The following is a 19,572-nucleotide window of genomic DNA, read 5'->3' on the forward strand; positions in this document are numbered from 1 at the left end:
AACGAGGAAACAAAGCAGAGGAGAGAGGAAGGAGGAAACGAAGCAGAGGAGAGAGAAACGAGCAGACGAAGCAGAGGAGAGAGGAACAAGGAAACGAAGCAGAGGAGAGAGGAACGAGGAGACGAAGCAGAGGAGAGAGGAAGGAGGAGACGAAGCAGAGGAACGAGGAGGTGAAGCAGAGGAGAGAGGAACTAGGAAACAAAGCAGAGGAGAGAGGAACGAGGAAACGAAGCAGAGGACAGAGGAACGAGGAGACGAAGCAGAGGAACGAGGAGGTGAAGCAGAGGAGATAAGAAAGAAAATGAAGCAGCGGAGAGAGGAACGAGGTAACGAAGCAGAGGACAGAGGAACGAGGAGACGAAGCAGAGGAGAGAGGAATGGAAACGAAGCAGAGGAGAGAGGAGCGAGGAGACGAAGCAGAGAAGAGAAGAAATGAAACGAAGCAGAGGAGAGAGGAACTAGGAAACGAAGCAGAGGAGAGAGGAACAAGGAAACGAAGCAGAGGAGAGAGGAACGAGGAGACGAAGCAGAGGAGAGAGGAACCAGGAGACGAAGCAGAGGAGAGAGGAACGGGGAAACGAAGCAGAGGAGAGAGAAACGGGGAAACGAAGCAGAGGAGAGAGGAACGAGAAAACGAAGCAGAGGAGAGAGGAAGGAGGAGACGAAAGCAGAGGAGAGAGGAACGAGGAGACGAAGCAGAGGAGAGAGGAACGAGGAAACGAAGCAGAGGAGAGAGAAACGAGCAGACGAAGCAGAGGAGAGAGGAACAAGGAAACGAAGCAGAGGAGAGAGGAACGAGGAGACGAAGCAGAGGAGAGAGGAAGGAGGAGACGAAGCAGAGGAACGAGGAGGTGAAGCAGAGGAGAGAGGAACTAGGAAACAAAGCAGAGGAGAGAGGAACGAGGAAACGAAGCAGAGGACAGAGGAACGAGGAGACGAAGCAGAGGAACGAGGAGGTGAAGCAGAGGAGATAAGAAAGAAAATGAAGCAGCGGAGAGAGGAACGAGGTAACGAAGCAGAGGACAGAGGAACGAGGAGACGAAGCAGAGGAGAGAGGAATGGAAACGAAGCAGAGGAGAGAGGAGCGAGGAGACGAAGCAGAGAAGAGAAGAAATGAAACGAAGCAGAGGAGAGAGGAACTAGGAAACGAAGCAGAGGAGAGAGGAACAAGGAAACGAAGCAGAGGAGAGAGGAACGAGGAGACGAAGCAGAGGAGAGAGGAACCAGGAGACGAAGCAGAGGAGAGAGGAACGGGGAAACGAAGCAGAGGAGAGAGAAACGGGGAAACGAAGCAGAGGAGAGAGGAACGAGAAAACGAAGCAGAGGAGAGAGGAAGGAGGAGACGAAAGCAGAGGAGAGAGGAACGAGGAGACGAAGCAGAGGAGAGAGGAACGAGGAAACGAAGCAGAGGAGAGAGGAACGAGGAAACAAAGCAGAGGAGAGAGGAACGAGAAAACGAAGCAGAGGAGAGAGGAACGAGAAAACGAAGCAGAGGAGAGAGGAAGGAGGAGACGAAAGCAGAGGAGAGAGGAACGAGGAGACAAAGCAGAGGAGAGAGGAACGAGAAAACAAAGCAGAGGAGAGAGGAACGAGGAGACGAAGCAGAGGAGAGAGGAACTAGGAAACAAAGCAGAGGAGAGAGGAACGAGGAAACGAAGCAGAGGACAGAGGAATGAGGAGACGAAACAGAGGAGAGAGGAAAGGAAAGGAAGCAGAGGAGAGAGGAGCGAGGAGACGAAGCAGAGAAGAGAAGAAAGGAAACGAAGCAGAGGAGAGAGGAACTAGGAAACGAAGCAGAGGAGAGAGGAGCGAGGAGACGAAGCAGAGAAGAGAAGAAAGGAAACGAAGCAGAGGAGAGAGGAACGAAGAAACGAAGCAGAGGAGAGGAACGAGGAGACGAAGCAGAGGAGAGAGGAACTAGGAAACAAAGCAGAGGAGAGAGGAATTAGGAAATGAAGCAGAGGAGAGAGGAAGGAGGAGACGAAGCAGAGGAGAGAGGAAGGAGGAGACGAAGCAGAGGAGAGAGGAACGAGAAAACAAAGCAGAGGAGAGAGGAACGAGGAGACGAAGCAGAGGACAGAGGAACGAGGAGACGAAGCAGAGGAACGAGGAGGTGAAGCAGAGGAGATAAGAAAGAAAATGAAGCAGAGGAGAGAGGAACGAGGTAACGAAGCAGAGCACAGAGGAACGAGGAGACGAAGCAGAGGAGAGAGGAAACGAAACGAAGCAGAGGAGAGAGGAGCGAGGAGACGAAGCAGAGAAGAGAAGAAAGGAAACGAAGCAGAGGAGAGAGGAACGAAGAAATGAAGCAGAGGAGAGGAACGAGGAGACGAAGCAGAGGAGAGAGGAACTAGGAAACGAAGCAGAGGAGAGAGGAGCGAGGAGACGAAGCAGAGAAGAGAAGAAAGGAAACAAAGCAGAGGAGAGAGGAACGAAGAAACGAAGCAGAGGAGAGGAACGAGGAGACGAAGCAGAGGAGAGAGGAACTAGGAAACAAAGCAGAGGAGAGAGGAATTAGGAAATGAAGCAGAGGAGAGAGGAAGGAGGAGACGAAGCAGAGGAGAGAGGAAGGAGGAGACGAAGCAGAGGAGAGAGGAACGAGAAAACAAAGCAGAGGAGAGAGGAACGAGGAGACGAAGCAGAGGACAGAGGAACGAGGAGACGAAGCAGAGGAACGAGGAGGTGAAGCAGAGGAGATAAGAAAGAAAATGAAGCAGAGGAGAGAGGAACGAGGTAACGAAGCAGAGGACAGAGGAACGAGGAGACGAAGCAGAGGAGAGAGGAACTAGGAAACAAAGCAGAGGAGAGAGGAATTAGGAAATGAAGCAGAGGAGAGAGTTTCGTTGTTCTTCCTAATGTCAGACACTTTTTTAATCCCAGCTCATCACAGACTCTTTACAGACTGACAGATGTTAACAGTCTGTTAAAATGACCAACAGTCTGTTTAGCATCTTTTTAATGTCCGTCTTTTCTCCGTTATTAAACTCCACTCATGTTGAGAAGTTTCACTGCAGCGTCCAATCAATGAGTGTTATTCGAGACGGGTGCGGGTCTGTCAGTAAAAAGTCTTCCTGGAAGGCTGGTCTCATGTTTCCTCGATCCTCGCTCCTCAGTGCCGAAACAAGCGACTTGAGACGTCCTTCAACATGGCGGCATGGAACGACTTCCGGTTCAAGCGAGGATCGAGGATCGAGGACAGAAGAAATTAAAAATAATAGACATGAGTAGTACCCATGGTTTGTTGGAGGGATGTTTAGTAGTATGAAGTGCAGAACAGAAATTGTTCCAGCAGGTGTCGCTTTAGGTCAAGGTGATTCTCTGAACAGGAAGTTTGTGTAGACGCTGCACGCCACGTTATGAGGTAACAGAGTGATCTGAATGGAAAAGTCTGGATTATTGTTTGAACATCGCACATATGAGATCAATGAAGACAACGATGGAAATATTCCATAAAAGAAAAAGATATTGGACTGTCTTATTTCACAATCTTACGCTCAGGAGCGAAGCCGGCAAGCGCGTCAATTAATAAACTAAATTAGCCCGTCTGTGTAGCCTTTACGTTTTAGCCCGTCTGTGTAGCCTTTACGTTTTAGCCCGTCTGTGTAGCCTTTACGTTTTAGCCTGTCTGTGTAGCACCTCAGGGGCTTTACGTTCAGGCTTAGCTGCTATATACTTCATAACAGTTTGTTAATAACTTTCAGTTGTGACATGGCCACCATGGTTAGGGAGGAGACAACATGGTTTTTTATATAAGTGGGGTTTAATGAAAATAATTCCTGGACAGGGTAAATCCCTTTGTGGTGTCTCTGTCCCGGTCCATCATGTGGGTCATGTCTAGTCTGCAGTCAGCCTGGTCATGTGACCTGCTTCAGCCAGGTAGGTGTGTAGGGGGCTTGGCCTGGGAGAACAAAGGGAGATCTTTTGATCAAATCCAAAATGGCGATGTGGGGTGACACTGACCATGAACTAAGTGTTGTTCTTTTTACATGTTTGGTTTGGTGGGATTTTGTTGTTGAAACTAGTTTTTTAAGGAACATTTGAAAAGTTATAAATTGGATTAAATTTATACTCTATAAGAAATAAATCATATAAATGTGGGCATATTGATGACTCTCACTTTGACTGCTAAATGTGTTTTAATGGTTCTTTAAACAGCTCGCACATGTTTCATTTTTCAGCGGAGGGAGTCGCCTTATCGTCACGGGTCAAAATGTTTTCTTAGAGTTAGTAAAGGGACCCACAGGGACGGTGATATAAAACAGGAAGATGTTACTGTTTACACTGTATGTTCAGTGTTTTCACTTTATACAAACTTTAAATGATTGAATGATTAAAAGAGGTCAGTACATTGTGTATAAAAGGTTTTAAATGTTGGTACAGGAACTTTGAAAACCCTCAACGGGTGACTGACTGTAAACTGGAGAAAATCATGAAATGGTCTTATTGTAGCAAAGATCAATAAAAAACAGCAGTGAAGGGTTAAGAAAGCTAAAGTCCAGAACCAGTGAGGTCCATTTTTTATTTATTTATTTCCTCTTTTTGTTGATTTTTGTAATCCGCCACTGTTTATATTTTTATATTTTATTTGGTTTACTGGGATCTTTACAGTTTTTGAGTTTTAAGACCCTCTTCTGGAACTGAGTGGATAACAGGAAGGTTTCCAGGATCTTAAATCGGACATTAATGTTGTTTATGTTCTAAAATATGATTTATAAAGATGAATATTATAATAGATGGATGTAGGATAGAAACAGTCTCTCTCTCTTTCTCTCTCCCCCTCCCCCCCCCCCCTCTCTCTGCAGGCTTCTCTGGTTTTTAAATAAAAATAGGTCATGTTCACATCAGGGACGTCTGCATAATTTTTCTGACTCGTGTGCTGCTGAAGTGGTTCAGGCCAGAGGCAGAGGAAGAGGAGGAGAGTTCGGTCAGTGTGTGTGTGTGTGTGTGTGTGTGTGTGTGTGTGTGTGTGTGTGTCAGCGGGGCTGAGACACAAACTCAGAGCTAACTGAACATTTATCTTGTGATGCATGTTTCAAATATAACATGAAGTCTCTGTGTGGACACAGGATGTGTTACTGAGTTGTGGGGGCGGGAAACTGATTAATATTTATTATATAAAAATGTTTTTTTTAATCACACATGAAACACATCATGTTAGGGACATCAGCTCAACTGCAGAACAGGAAGCTTCAATAATAAGCATTGTCATTCTGTCATTGGCTTTTCTTGGATAAACCCCGCCCACTCCATGTTTGACTGCCAAGGACAGTGATAACCATGGGACCATGTGACAGGATGGTTAAAGACAAAGGCAGTCACACAGGAAGTCACAGAAACCCTTTCTACACATACAGAAATCTCCTGAAAAACTCCGGAGATTAGTCTGGAGGGGCTTTAGGCGATGTGTGAACTCAAACAGCTGAATGTTTCTCTCTTCACCCGGAGTTTCTCCTCCAGCCTCCTCGTATTAATTCTGCAGAAAGTCAGTGAGCTGATGTGAGAACGCAGCAGGATATAATCAGGAGAATTCACCTGGAGCCAATAAAAAGAGAATGATGTTTATATACAGTGACTGCCTAAAGTGTCTGCACGCGACCACTACGATCTCCGTGCTCTAATGAACCTGCTGCATTATGTTTCCTGTTCTCTAGTGTGTTATTCTCCGCTCTTTTGTGGATGTTGTCGTTCCACTGGACTACATGTAGCATTGATATAAAAGCAAATATTGTCATTATAACGTCGTGTAGCGGACTCTGCTGCTTCAGCAGCTACTTCCGCGTTGTTTTTTTTGACTCATCCGTTTTGGCTGTCCTCCAGGAACAGATGGGTGACGTCCCTCAGGATTGGTTCACTGAGGGCGTGGTCACACGGTCAATCTGTACCGTGTCTAAGCACGCTTCACCCCTAAAGTCCAGTTAGTTTGACCAGTGTGACCGCTCTGTAACGTGTTCAGGCTCCGTACACTTCCTTGGCTTTGGCACACTTCGGAGAGGTGTTCTTTATTACGGTACACTTCATGCACGTGCACAAGCATGCGGGTACACAACGCTCACAGCCTTCATTATAAAGAAATCCAGAGTGTTCAGTCTATATCTGACTAACATGACTCAAAGCAAAGACACATTTATTTTTAAATGTATTTATTGGCTGTATCTGATTGAAATGACTCAAAATAAGCCTCATAGTCAGTAAAGTAGCTGTAATTTTCTCTGTGTTGTTCTCTGATGTGGCCCGGTTAGTCCTGAAGCAGTGTGACTGCAGGCTGTGAAGGCCAGCAGGGGAAGAGGGGGGCAATCGTGCTTCAGTATGGTACGGATTGCCAGTGTGACCGCGCCCTGACATTACATTCTGAGGGAAAATCACATAATATACTCTAATCCAACAATGGTTAGGGTCAGGGTTAATCAATCTTAGCATATGTATGGGGAATGTCCCTACCTGACAGTCGCTGTGGATCATTGTACACTTGCACGTGTGTCACTCATCGACACATGTCTCAGGTGTGTGTCTGATTTTTGAGATTTGTACTTTACCTATACCCTAACCCCCTACCCTCTGAGAAGTAGGTCTCAGCCAGCGGTGCCCAAGTTGATCAGATGGACCGCTGAGTGATTCCCAGTTGGACTAAAAACAAGCTAATTTGTAAGCTTTTAACCCTAACCCTTGGAACCAAGATGCACATTCAGGGATAGGTCTTTACCTCAACCAGGAGAAAAGCAGACGAGTGCCATGTTGAGTCTGCAGTTTCTGGTCATAACTTAAGACCCCTGGTGGCCGGGTTGTCCCATACCCAGTAGAGGTTAGAAGCTTTCAGAACCTGTCTGGCACATTTCTACCTAAAGCCGTTGATCAACTGGAGACCTTGAGGCTGATGGCAGCATTGGTCCTGATAGATCCGTCACTAACTGGTGTCAGACACAGACCCGATAGCTCACATTAACAGGAAGGGTAGCCTTGGCTTCCCACACCTTAACTGACTGGTGCATGATCTGTGGGTGTGAAGCTTTCAATGTCTCCTGTTATATCAGAGATGTGCCAGGGCGGATAATCAAGATGCAGAGAGCCCGTCCAGAGGCCCTCATCCAGAGGTGGAGGCAGAGAAGGCTTTGGAGACACAGATCTATTCCCCCCCATAAGGTCAACACACTGCTCTTTGTTCTTCTCCCCGGGTGGGACAGCCCTGTTTGTGGCCCCAAAACCTCTTGTATGCATTACCCTTCCCTCCCTTTGCTCCTGTAGAGGATTCAGAGTTTGAGTTGCCTCTGCTCTCCATGAGATTCTCTCAGATTGAGTTTTATCAGAGGCAGAGACAGCCCCCACTCTCACCTGTTAGAGGGCTACAACTGTACGTCAGGACCACACGGGCCCCCAGGATGACTGAGCAGGCCTTTGTGTGCGTTAATGCATCAATCTAGTCGTGGTCAGATTAACGTCCCTGCGTCTTTCTGATCGTGGTCAGATTAACGTGGTCTGATTAGCGTGGTCAGATGAACGTTCCTGAACGTGGTCACTATATAACCATTATGACTTTATTTTTAAATTGTGTGTATTGTGTGTGTAATCTATTGTTGAAAGGCATTTGAGACATTTGGTAAGAAGGGGGGTCTCTGCTGCGTGGGGGTCCTGGGAATAGCAACGTTTCAGACCTACTGGTCTAGAACTGGTCGGGTCTAGAAGACTAGAAAATAACAAGTTCCCATCCATTTCGGGTTCTGCAGTGGAGAATGACCTTTCAATGATCAGAGGACAGGGAGTGGACTTTAACAGTTTGTCTTTATTCAGAGTGCAGACGACACGTGGTGCTTACAGGTGTCTCCTCTGGAGGTGAGAAACACAAAATGTCACATTGGATGTTTTCATGTTTGGTTACCCTCCCCCCTCCCCCCAACAAAGGAAGACACAACAACACGTCACATGACCACAGACATCACGTCAGCTGACCTCAGATTATCACCCTGAGAGACGCCGACAGAGTGAAAGAGTGAACGTGACGAGTGAGTGGACATAAATGTCACAGCTGTGAATTAAAAGGTTAAAAAAGGTAAAATATCAAAGTTTACAATAAAGGTTGTCACGATATCACACTTTAAACTTTGATAGGATTCAGATTCAAATCAAATGACATCAATGCAACAGAAATAATGTCCTCAGTATTCTGAACCTCTGCTCTTTGGAATCACCTGGTCCAGAAACCTCCGATCACACAGGTGTGCAGGAGATTATTCTTCACACCTGTCTGATGACAAAGATGATTTCAAGCTTCAGGACTCTTTGATTCTACCTGTCATTTAAATATCAGAGATATCAGATTTATTATATAGATATATATTAGATATATTATATAGATTATATAGATATCAGATATAATATATATAAATATATATATATTATATAGATATATTATATAGATATCAGAGATTGTGTCATCTTAAAATACGTGGTATCAAAGTATTGAACATTTAGAAAAACTTAATGAAGGTTAAAATACAAAATAAATCAACTTTTTTATAAAGTGTTAATGAAAAGATTTAGTTCACATTTTTCATAACGGGTTGAAATAAAAATGCTAAATAAATGGTGATGAGGACGTAAATGTTTGATGGCTGAATGAACCAGACGAACCAGAATCAAGCAGCTTGACTGACCACAGAAAAAAGAACCAGGATTAATCTGGACTTTAAAGGTGGAGTCACTAGAAATGTTTGTCACGTGGCTCCTCCTCCTGGGCTCATCACCACCAGAAGCCACGCCCACTGCAGGACTTGGTGTTTTTACTGATTTACTGTTTGTAGCTGGGGGGTTGCCCTGGACCGGGGACATAAACATCATGAGTGACCCCCCCCCCCCACTCTTCCCACTCCACAGCACAAGCACAAAGTAAGCAGGCAGCTGACAAACACACTGTTTTAAAGCCTGGTTCAAATGATTTTAAGCCTGATTTAAACTATCTTAAGTCTGGCTCTAACTTACATAAGCCTGGTTTAACCTACTTTTAACCTGCTTTAAACCAGTTAAGCCTGGTTTAAACTAGATAAGCCTGGTTTAAACTATCTTAACCTGGTTTAAACTAGTTTGAGTCTGCTTTAAACTATCTCAACCTGGTTTAAACTAGATAAGTCTGGTTTAAACTATCTTAACCTGGTTTGAACTAGATTGAGTCTGGTTTAAACTATCTAAAACTGGTTTAAACTAGTTAAGCCTGGTTTAAACAAGTTTGAGTCTGGTTTAAACTATGTTAACCTGGTTTAAACTAGTTAAGCCTGGTTTAAACTATCTTAACCTGGTTTAAACTAGTTTTAGTCAGAAGTAGGCGTGGTTTAAACAGAAAGCTTGTGTCATGAAACCACGCTCTGGTTTAAATATGGAAGTTTGTGAAATTATTTGAAATGTTGCTGATGATCATTTTAAACCTGAGTTCCAGTTTGTGCGATAACACAAACTGTGTGTATTGAGTGTTGTGTATTTTCTCTCACAGTGAAAGTTGGCACGTCATTTTGGCACAAAGTTTGTGCTTAAAGCACTTTTTTAAAATAAATATTATCTCAGCAGGAGAGGATAACTTCAGTTCATACAAGTGCAACATTTGTTGTCAAGAGTTTTTTTTGGCAGCAAAGTGTCTCCATAAAAATATTCCTTAACCTACTTCATATTTATAAAAGGGGCGGGTCCATAATAATAACATGTAACACAAACACACCACATCTCAATGAACCTACTCATGCACTGTAGCACACATAAAGAACACACATGCTCAAAGTGTTTCCACATGTGTCACCGCTCATTAGTCAATAATAACGTGAAGAATCACCACATTAACAAATAAAGATCCTTTAAAATCCATGATCTCAATATCTAAATGTGCAATCCATCCATCCATCCATCAATCAATCAATCAATCAATCAATCACTCAATCCTTCTATCCATCCATCCATCTATCCATCCATTCATCAATCAATCAATCAATCAATCAATCAATACTTCCATCCATCCATCAATCAATCAATCAATCAATCCTTCTATCCATCCATCCATTCATCAATCAATCAATCAATCAATCAATCCATCAATCCAACCATCCATCCATTGATCAATCCATCAATTCATCCATCCATCCATCAATCAATCATCCATCCATTCATCCATCCATCCATCCATCCATCCATCAATCCATCAATCAATCATCCATCCATCCATCCATCATACCTCACTGACTCTTTGCATAAAACTGTAAATCATCATGTTGATGATCAATGATCATCTTCATCATGTTGATGATTAATGCCTGATCGTCTTCTTCCTCATCATCATCAGTTATCAGGTTAAGCTAACATCATGTTGATGATTAATGCCCTATCTTCAGGTCAAGCTAACAGCTTCATCACACAAAGTTTAAACGTCCTGCAAACATTAGGTTTGTTCTCAAAGCATGAACACAGTCAGCTCATTTAAAAGGTGGTGGAGGATTCATGTTAATCAAACAGAGTTGACAGCACAGCTACTGACTGTATTATAAATCTAGAGTAAAGATCTGCAGCTCACAGCTTGCTCACTGACGTCTTTATGAGCCATGAGTTCAAACATGTTCCAGTAATATCAATTCAGATCAACAGAACCCAACAGAGACAGGTGAGTGACCATAACGCTTGAGGTCAGATCAAAATAAATGAGGAATGTAAAACTGATGAGCTCAGCCTGTCAATTGACCTGCTAACTTTTAGTTTGGACTTTCTTTTGGCTCTTCTTTTGTGATTCAGATTATTCTGCTAATCGTAGAGTCTCTGCTCATCTCAGATCCTCTTCATATAAAAAATGTACAAACATTGAGTTGGATTCTGTTTCTACTTAGTTAGGTCCAAAGTTTTGAATGTCCTTGATGGTAAAGCTGAACCTGAGAAGATATGTTTAACAAAGACACAAACTCATGAAGCACCCTGATAGTTCAAACAGACCTTTCTATAACGCTGCTGACCACTAGAGAGCCACACACTCCTGATTACACTTTGACAGTATTATTCAACCCTTACCCAACAGAACCTTCAGTTTAGGATCTGTAAGAAACGAGAAACACACTTAGAACTTCATCATAAAGGGAAAAGAGGCCTCACAGAGAACTCCACCTGTGGTTTAAGGACAAATTTAAAGGCATGGAGACCCGAACACTCACGGATTGACTGGATCACAGGCTGTAGGTCTGGCAGGTAAACCTATATGAGAACTATACAGTGGTTTCGTTTTTCCAGGGACCAGTCCGGATGTTTCCTGTCGAGTCTGAACCAAACAGGCCGTCTTCCTGCAGGCTCCGGTTTCGGCCGATGGTTCCTCGCCGGCTGACAGCACCGTGCTGTCGGGGCAGAGTGTTACGTGGAAAACCTTTGTGCTCTGGCTCGACGCTCAGACTATCTTTTTCTTTGTCACCTGTCTTTGACGGGAACATGTCCGAGTCCTGCTGGTACTCCAAGGTGAAGGCTTCAGGTTTCTCACAGCAGCTGGTGGAGGAGGAGTGATCCGCTGAGCTGTACAGGTGCCACTGACAGGAGTGGATCCCATGAGAAGGCAGGAGGAGGCTGTGACAGGAAGTGATGCTATCATGCATGTTGTGGGCGTGGCTGTGACAGGAAGCCAGTGAGTCGTGCACGCTGTGGCTCGAGGTCTGGCGTTGTAAGCTGTGGCAGGAAGCAAGCTGCTTGTCCATGTGAGGACTTGGACAGGGTAGCTGGAAGTCTGGATGTGGGCTACTGGGAACAGGAGATGAGCTGTCCAGGTGAGGCACAGCATGAGGGCTGTCCAGGTGAGAACTGTGCCCACTCCCATCCATACTGGTGGATGCCATGTGGGAGCGGTAGTCCTGCAGGTGGGGGCGTGGCCTGTTGAAGGAGCGGGACTTTGCTCTGTTGCTAAGGCAGCTCTGGAGAGGCAGTACAGGGCGGGGAAGCTCATCAGAGAGAGACTGTGGACGGGGTAAAGAAATGGGCTCAGGGAGAGGAGACATGAGGGTGGGACTAACAGGACCCAGCACAGACACACAGTAGGGACCCGTCTGATTGGCTGTTGGGCTTTGTGGAGGCGGGGACATCTTGTATGAGCTTTGGAGGAGGTGAGGGGACAAGAGTGGCTGTTTTCCTGAGCACGGGGAGCTCAGGTGGCAGTGAGGCTGGTGGACTTCCTGCAGATGGTTTTGTCTGTCCACAGTCACCTCCTCAGTCTTGGATTTCGTTGGACAGCAGGCCCACCAGCGATGCCACACGTCGTCCCGTTTGGCACAGTGCTGGATGAGAAGGAAGAGTCCCATAGTCACACAGAAAGCTCCATACAAACAGCTGAAGATCATGTCCAGGAAGTGTCCCAGAGTCACCGCCAGAGCTCCCAGAGCCCAGGTGGCCATGAACAGGAAGAGGGTGAAGGCCGTGGCTCGCAGCTGAGATGTAAATGAGTGCTCATTGGCTAGAACGGACACACCTGTGGCAAATGTAGGACAGTCTGTGGCAGACCCAGCAGCTGCCCCGGTGTCGATGTGGCAGTTATGGTTGGACTCGCTGGATGAGAGCTGCTGCTGCTCCTCGCTCAGAACTCGCAGCTCGTACTTTCTCTCTGGGTGGCGTTTGATCTGGATGAAGGTGCAAAGGAAGTACACAGACATGACAAAGACCAGGAGACCTACGGGGGCGTAAAAACCTCCCAGACTGGGCTCCCACGCCATCCAGCAGCTAAAAGAGACAAACAGATGCATCAGCTTACATGATCTTCATGAAACATTTTGTAAAACCTTAAGAAATACTGAGTACTCACTACAGAGCATCTTCTCTGCTGCCATAGTTTTCTAAACCAAATGCTGCCGTGACTCCGACGATGATGAGCGGGACTCCATCACTGACCAGATAAAACCTGCAGAAAAATCATAAAGAGTCACAGAGTTGGATTTAACAGAAGGATGTGGCAAATGAAACCACACTCCAGAGTAGGAGAGCCTGATGAAATGAGTCTTTCTGTTGACCTTACTCACCTTTAGTCCTGTTGTTTACAGGTTCATACAGTCACTGAAGGTCAACTCATCTGACTTATTGTTTTTTATGTTTGATCTATTTACCATATGCTGGTGATGACCTCATTGTAAACATCATTATGCTCCTTTATTTACAGATGATTCCATCATTTTTGTTTAATAAGTATTTCCTTTGTTCTGTGAAAGGATGGATGATATTTATAATATAAATACGTATTCTATTCAAGTTGCAAGATTTAAGGTCTCTCACCTGCTGAATGGTTCACCTGCTGACTAACTCACCTGCTGACTAACTCACCAACTCACCTGCTGACTAACTCACCTGCTCACTAACTCACTTGCTGACTAACTCACCTGCTCACTAACTCCCCTGCTGACTAACTCACCTGCTCACTAACTCACCTGGTGACTAACTCACCTGCTGACTAACTCACTTGCTGACTGGCTCACCTGCTCACTAACTCACCTGCTGAATAACTCACTTGCTGACTGGCTCACCTGCTCACTAACTCACCTGCTGTCTAACTCACTTGCTGACTGGCTCACCTGAGGACGGTTGGCTTTGCCTTGGTATGGGCCAGTCCGTTGCGGTCAGGAATGTGGAGGGGGTCTTTGGAGATATCTTTGCAGATGTTTCTGGCAGTGAATGTGAGCCACATCATGGTGGACAGAGAAGCATAATGCAGCACGATGCCGACCTGACACACAGAATCAATACAGATTATTCAATGAAATGAAAGTGTGTGCTTATTAGTGTTCAGTGTTTACTTTTACCTTGTGGATATCTATTTGTGTGTGTGTGTGTGTGTGTGTGTGTGTGTGTGTATGTTTGTGTGTGTGTGTGTGTGTGCGTATGTTTGTGTGTGTGTGTGTGTGTGCGTGCGTGTGTGCCTGGGTATCTTTTTATGTGTGTGTGTGTGTGTGTTGATTTGTGTTGTTGTCTCGTGGCGCAGAGTCCGAGCTGTGAATTCACAGAGAAAAGAGAAAAAAGGACGACTCACAATCTGACACACGAGCGGTGCGTTGATCTGATTGATGCCTCCAGCAAAAACTCCAAATGTCAGGCCGGTGTGGAACAGGAAGTTGAGGAGTGTGTGCCAGCCGTTCCTGCTGATACGAATCACTCTGAAGAAAAAGATCAAAAGGAAAGGGCTTTTTTAAATGACTAATATTATGTTGTTATTTATTAATCATTTGATGTTGAAACTCTGAGAGCGACTGTCGATTATCTCAGGATTTATTCGGCTGAGGTCACAGAACAATAACATCGTCGTGTTGTTAGCAGTCATGCTTCTGTTAGCAGGTACAGCCTACAGTCTCTTTCCATCCGGCCTTGCTTCCATGCTGCATAAAGAGTATATAGCTATTGCTAATTTCAATCTCATGTCCCCAGGTAGGCCTTTGTGTAAACAAAGAGATTTAAAATGTAAAACATTCAGATAAATAAAACCCCATAACACTATATGAGGATACATTTAAATACATGTACAACAATGCACTGTCTCACCTGTGGAGCACTGACTGTCTCACCTGTGGTAAACTGTCTCACCTGTGGTAAACTGTCTCACCTGTGGTAAACTGTCTCACCTGTGGAGCACTGACTGTCTCACCTGTGGTGAACTGTCTCACCTGTTGTAAACTGTCTCACCTGTGGTAAACTGTCTCACCTGTGGTAAACTGTCTCACCTGTGGAGCACTGACTGTCTCACCTGTGGTGAACTGTCTCACCTGTGGTAAACTGTCTCACCTGTTGTAAACTGTCTCACCTGTTGTAAACTGTCTCACCTGTGGTAAACTGTCTCACCTGTGGAGCACTGACTGTCTCACCTGTGGTGAACTGTCTCACCTGTGGTAAACTGTCTCACCTGTTGAGCTCTCTCACCTGCAGTGAACTCTCACCTGTGGTGGACGATGTATGTCATGATGGAGACGAGCAGACAGAGCAGCATGACGGCCGTGCAGGCGTACACCACAGGATGGAGGTAATCCCCGGGGTACGGCGGGAACGACAAAACCCTCTTCAGATCCTGCAGAGACACGAGATTAAAAACAGGAGCAGGAAATATAAGAGATTATAAAAGAGAATAACTAAGAGATAATTACAGGATAAATAAACCCTGAGTTGTCTCTTGGTTCACCTGAACAGAAAAACCTCCCTGAACTCCTCCCACTTCTCACACCTGAACTCCTCCCACTTTTCTGTCTGTCTACAGGTCCAGGGGCCCCCTGGGGCCTCCTTCTTCTACCCAGCAGGTTTCGTTTCCCCCGCATTCCACAAAAATGATCTGAGTCTTTATTGCAGAGAACCTCCTTCAATTCTAAAATTCTACAATTCACTTAGCAGACTCTTTAATCCAAAGCGACGTAGATCAGAGAAGTAAGTACAACACAAGCAAGGAGAGAGAAAAAAGGAAACATTGTCAATAAGAGTAAACTATCAGCTTTGAGTCCGATTGGACACACAGGTGCTGACAGGAAGTGACCAGAGGTGATGACAGGAAGTGACCAGAGGCAAAGATTGAAGGCAGTTCTTCTTGCTCTAATCAGTGTATAAACTATCTTAAAAGTCGCCGTTATCAAACAAACCATCATCATTACCATCATCATCATCAATACTATTGAGACCATCATCATTAAGTTAGTAGGTATTCATGAAAGAGCTGGGTCTTTAGCTTTTTCTTAAAGGTGCAAAGGGACTCTGCAGATTGAATGGAGTTTGGAAGTTCATTCCACCACCGGGGGGCGACAGAGGAGAAGAGTCTAGTTAGAGACTTAGGACCCTGTTGTGAAGGTTGGATCAGACGCCTTTCATTGGCAGAGCATAGTGGGCGGGAGGGAGTGTAGACCTGGATTATATGTATGGACGTCCAGACTCACTCATCTTCCTCACAATGAATTCATGAAGTGAGAATAATATAGGAGTGTAGTGTGTTATTCATTCAGTGTATTGATAAGTATTATAGGAGTATAATGTGTTATCTTCCTTACCTCTTGTCCCCATTTTCTCTTTTTCCTATCTCCTCCTCCATTCCCTACTCGACTCTCCTCCTCCTGTCTTTCCTCCTCTCTCTCCTCCTCATTTCCCTACTCCACTCTCCTCCTCCTGTCTTTCTTCCTCTCTCCCCTCCTCTTTCTCCCTCTCATTCAGTGTTTTTCTGTGGAGATTGAAATCAGAGTATTTTTACCCCGCCTTTTAGACAGCGTGAGCTCTCTTCTTCTTTGTGTTCGTGTGTTTTAGAGATGCTGTCATGTCTTCCTTTTTCTCTCTCTTTCTCTTCCTCTCTCTCTCACTGCAGGACAGCATCCTCACTCTCCCCTCTCGCTTCACTGAACAACACGACTATTACACAGAGCATGACTGATTAAATCCTGTGGATCCCATAAAATGAAAAAATACAGGCGTCCACACAGCGGTACAGATCTGTGAGCTCGACATTTATCTTAGATGACGTTTCATCGCTCTGCTTATTCTTCTTATTTTTCTTCTTCTACTGCAATATTTTTTTCACAGTCAAAGCACACAGAGCTACTGACACAGAGAACCAAAGAGCGACCTACAACAACAGAGCTACACAGACAACCACAGAGCTACTGACTAGAACAACCATAGAGCGATCAACGGACAACTATAGAGCGACCGACACAGACAACCACAGAACATTCAACCAAGACAACCACAGAACTATTGACACAGACAACCACAGAGCGACCGACACAGACAACCACAGAACATTCAACCAAGACAACCACAGAACTATTGACACAGACAACCACAGAGCGACCGACACAGACAACCACAGAGCGACCGACACAGACAACCACAGAACATTCAACCAAGACAACCACAGAGTGACCGACATAGACAACCACAGAACATTCAACCAAGACAACCACAGAACTATTGACACAGACAACCACAGAGCGACCGACACAGACAACCACAGAGCAACCGACACAGACAACCACAGAGCAACCGACACAGACAACCACAGAGCAACCGACACAGATAACCACAGAACATTCAACCAAGACAACCACAGAACTATTGACACAGACAACCACAGAGTGACCGACACAGACAACCACAAAACATTCAACCAAGACAACCACAGAGCGACCGACACAGACAACCACAGAACATTCAACCAAGACAACCACAGAGCGACCGACACAGACAACCACAGAGCAACCGACACAGACAACCACAGAGCGACCGACATAGACAACCATAGAGCGATCGACACAGACAACCAGGACGAACAGACAACCACAGAGTGGCCGACACACAAAGACCACAGAGCAATTGACATAGGCAACCACAGAGTGATCTACACAGGCAACCATAGAGCAATCTACACTGACAACCACAGAGCGACCGACACAGACAACCACAGAGCAACCGACGCAGACAACCACAGAACATTCAACGAAGACAACCACAGAACTATTGACACAGACAACCACAGAGCGACTGACACAGACAACCATAGAGCGATCGACAGACAACCAGAACGAACAGACAACCACAGAGTGGCCGACACACAAAAACCACAGAGCAATTGACATAGGCAACCACAGAGTGATCTACACAGGCAACCATAGAGCGACCAATATACAACCAGAGAGTCACCGACATAGTCAACCAGAACTAACAGACAACAACAGAGAGGCCGACACAGACAACCACAGAGCGAACTACACAGACGACCACAGAGTGGCCCGACACACAAAGACCACAGAGCAATTGACATAGGCAACCACAGAGTGATCTACACAGACAACCACAAAGCGATCTACACAGACAATATACAACCAGAGAGTGACCGACGTAGTCAACCAGGACTAACAGACAACCACAGAGCAATCAACACACACAACCAATGAGTGGCCGACAAAGACAACAACAGAGCTACCAACATACAACCACGACAGAGTGGCCGACACAGACAACCATAGAGCTACTGACACAGACAGAACGTTTCATCTAAACTGCATTTAAAAAAACAATAACTGACAGTTTTTATTTCTGCTACATATTTAAAACGTTATTTAAACTTTTTTTTATTCTGCAAAAGGGTTAGGGTTAACCAAAGAAAGGCATAGAATAGGTAGAATATTATTCAAACGACCTCTTCGAGCGAAACATACAGACACACAGGTGAGAGTTACAGGTAAGTAAAAATGTTGATGTCATAAAGGTATAAAAACAACTCACCATGAGCCTGGTTCAGGTTCTCTTCCGGTTTGGAGCTCAGGACTCTTGTGGTCCTCTAACCTGGAGCCTCCATGAGGAGGAGGAGGGATGAAGGTGGGGCTGTTCCTCACAGGTGTTACTCCTCCACCTTCAGTAGGTGTGGTGATCACAGTCCGAGTCTGTGCTCCAGGATCTGGCCTCCTTGACCCGCCTCCATCTGGATCAAAGCGTCAGAATGAGCCGCTCCTCACGTGATGTGTTTTTGAAGCAGCGGGTGCGGTGTGATCAAGCAGCGCGTGCAGTGTGTTTAATATAAAACATGATCAAGCAGCGCGAGCAGTGTGTTTATAAAACATGATCAAGCAGCGCGTGCAGTGTGTTTATAAAACATGATCAATCAGCGCGTGCAGTGTGTTTATATAAAACATGATCAAGCAGCGCGTGCAGTGTGTTTATAAAACATGATCAAGCAGCGCGTGCAGTGTGTTAAATATGTAACATGATGAAGCAGCGCGTGCGATGTGGGCGGAGGAGATCACAGATGTACTGATTATTTTAATGTTTAATTTCATATTAAATAAAATTCTGAATAAAATGTCGGTATATAAAAACTGTTGATTGTTGATCCGGTAATTTAACGTTTTTTAATTCTGTTTACATTTGGAGATGTAACTTGTTATAAATCTGATGGTGATTTAGATACCGTATTAATTCCGTTATTTCTGCATCATGCCGGAGCCATTAATGGTGACGTCACAGACACGGATCAAAAGATGAAATATAAATAGTTTTCATATAAAATCACGAACCTGCAGCGGAGCCTCCTCACACCAGAATCCGGATCTTCAATCCAGGTCACTGAAAATCGAGGCTGCGCTTCATTTCTCCATCAGGACGCGCCAGTGACGTACTCTGTGACGTCATGAGTGGGCGGGGATAACCGGTTCAATAAAGTGCAGGTAACCCTAACCCTACTTAAATTGTTATTGTAAATAAATAATTGTAAATACTAAAGTGCTGAGGGTAGAAAAAACTTGAATTATTAATCAACCAAAACAGAATTTAGATGAAACAAATACAAGTAATTCATTTAAAAATGTCTTGTTCTTTCCATAGACTGTAAATATGGTTCTTTCATAAATAGGAATTGAAACCTCGTAAATAAAAAAATTAAAAATAAATAAATAATAAAATAAAATAATAAACAGAATAATTAAAGAATAATGTGATGTTAACCTGCATCCCTTTCATAAAAATAAATTACGTTGATGTTGAAAAACTTGAATCTAAAAACATTTCAGTTTTGTTAAAATAAGTAAAATACTTAGATCAGCACCTGTGACCTGACCATAGACTGTAAATATTACCTGACACAGG

The 19,572-nt window shown here is 44.7% G+C and overlaps 1 protein-coding gene across 9 annotated transcripts; it reads right to left on the bottom strand.

Moving 5' to 3' along the window:
* Positions 1 to 7,754: 7,754 nt before the first annotated feature.
* Positions 7,755 to 19,086, bottom strand: adgra1a (adhesion G protein-coupled receptor A1a). 9 transcript variants are annotated; one of them, XM_061028453.1, is made up of 10 exons: positions 19,005 to 19,086; positions 18,217 to 18,412; positions 14,901 to 15,028; positions 14,003 to 14,126; positions 13,548 to 13,699; positions 12,788 to 12,883; positions 9,241 to 12,705; positions 9,099 to 9,138; positions 8,946 to 9,037; positions 7,755 to 8,857 (listed from the first exon to the last, which is right to left on the bottom strand). In XM_061028453.1, exons 2-7 carry the CDS (start codon positions 18,217 to 18,219, stop codon positions 11,217 to 11,219), a joined length of 1,992 nt encoding a protein of 663 aa, XP_060884436.1. In that variant the 5' UTR covers positions 18,220 to 18,412; positions 19,005 to 19,086; the 3' UTR covers positions 7,755 to 8,857; positions 8,946 to 9,037; positions 9,099 to 9,138; positions 9,241 to 11,216. The 9 variants fall into 9 exon arrangements, with proteins under 9 accessions (XP_060884436.1, XP_060884440.1, XP_060884439.1 ...); XM_061028457.1 differs by having other exon boundaries at positions 8,946 to 9,057; XM_061028456.1 differs by having other exon boundaries at positions 9,099 to 9,159.
* Between the last annotated feature and the right edge of the window lie 486 nt (positions 19,087 to 19,572).

Source organism: Labrus mixtus, chromosome 21, assembly GCF_963584025.1.
Source record: "Labrus mixtus chromosome 21, fLabMix1.1, whole genome shotgun sequence".
Lineage (NCBI taxonomy): Eukaryota > Metazoa > Chordata > Actinopteri > Labriformes > Labridae > Labrus > Labrus mixtus.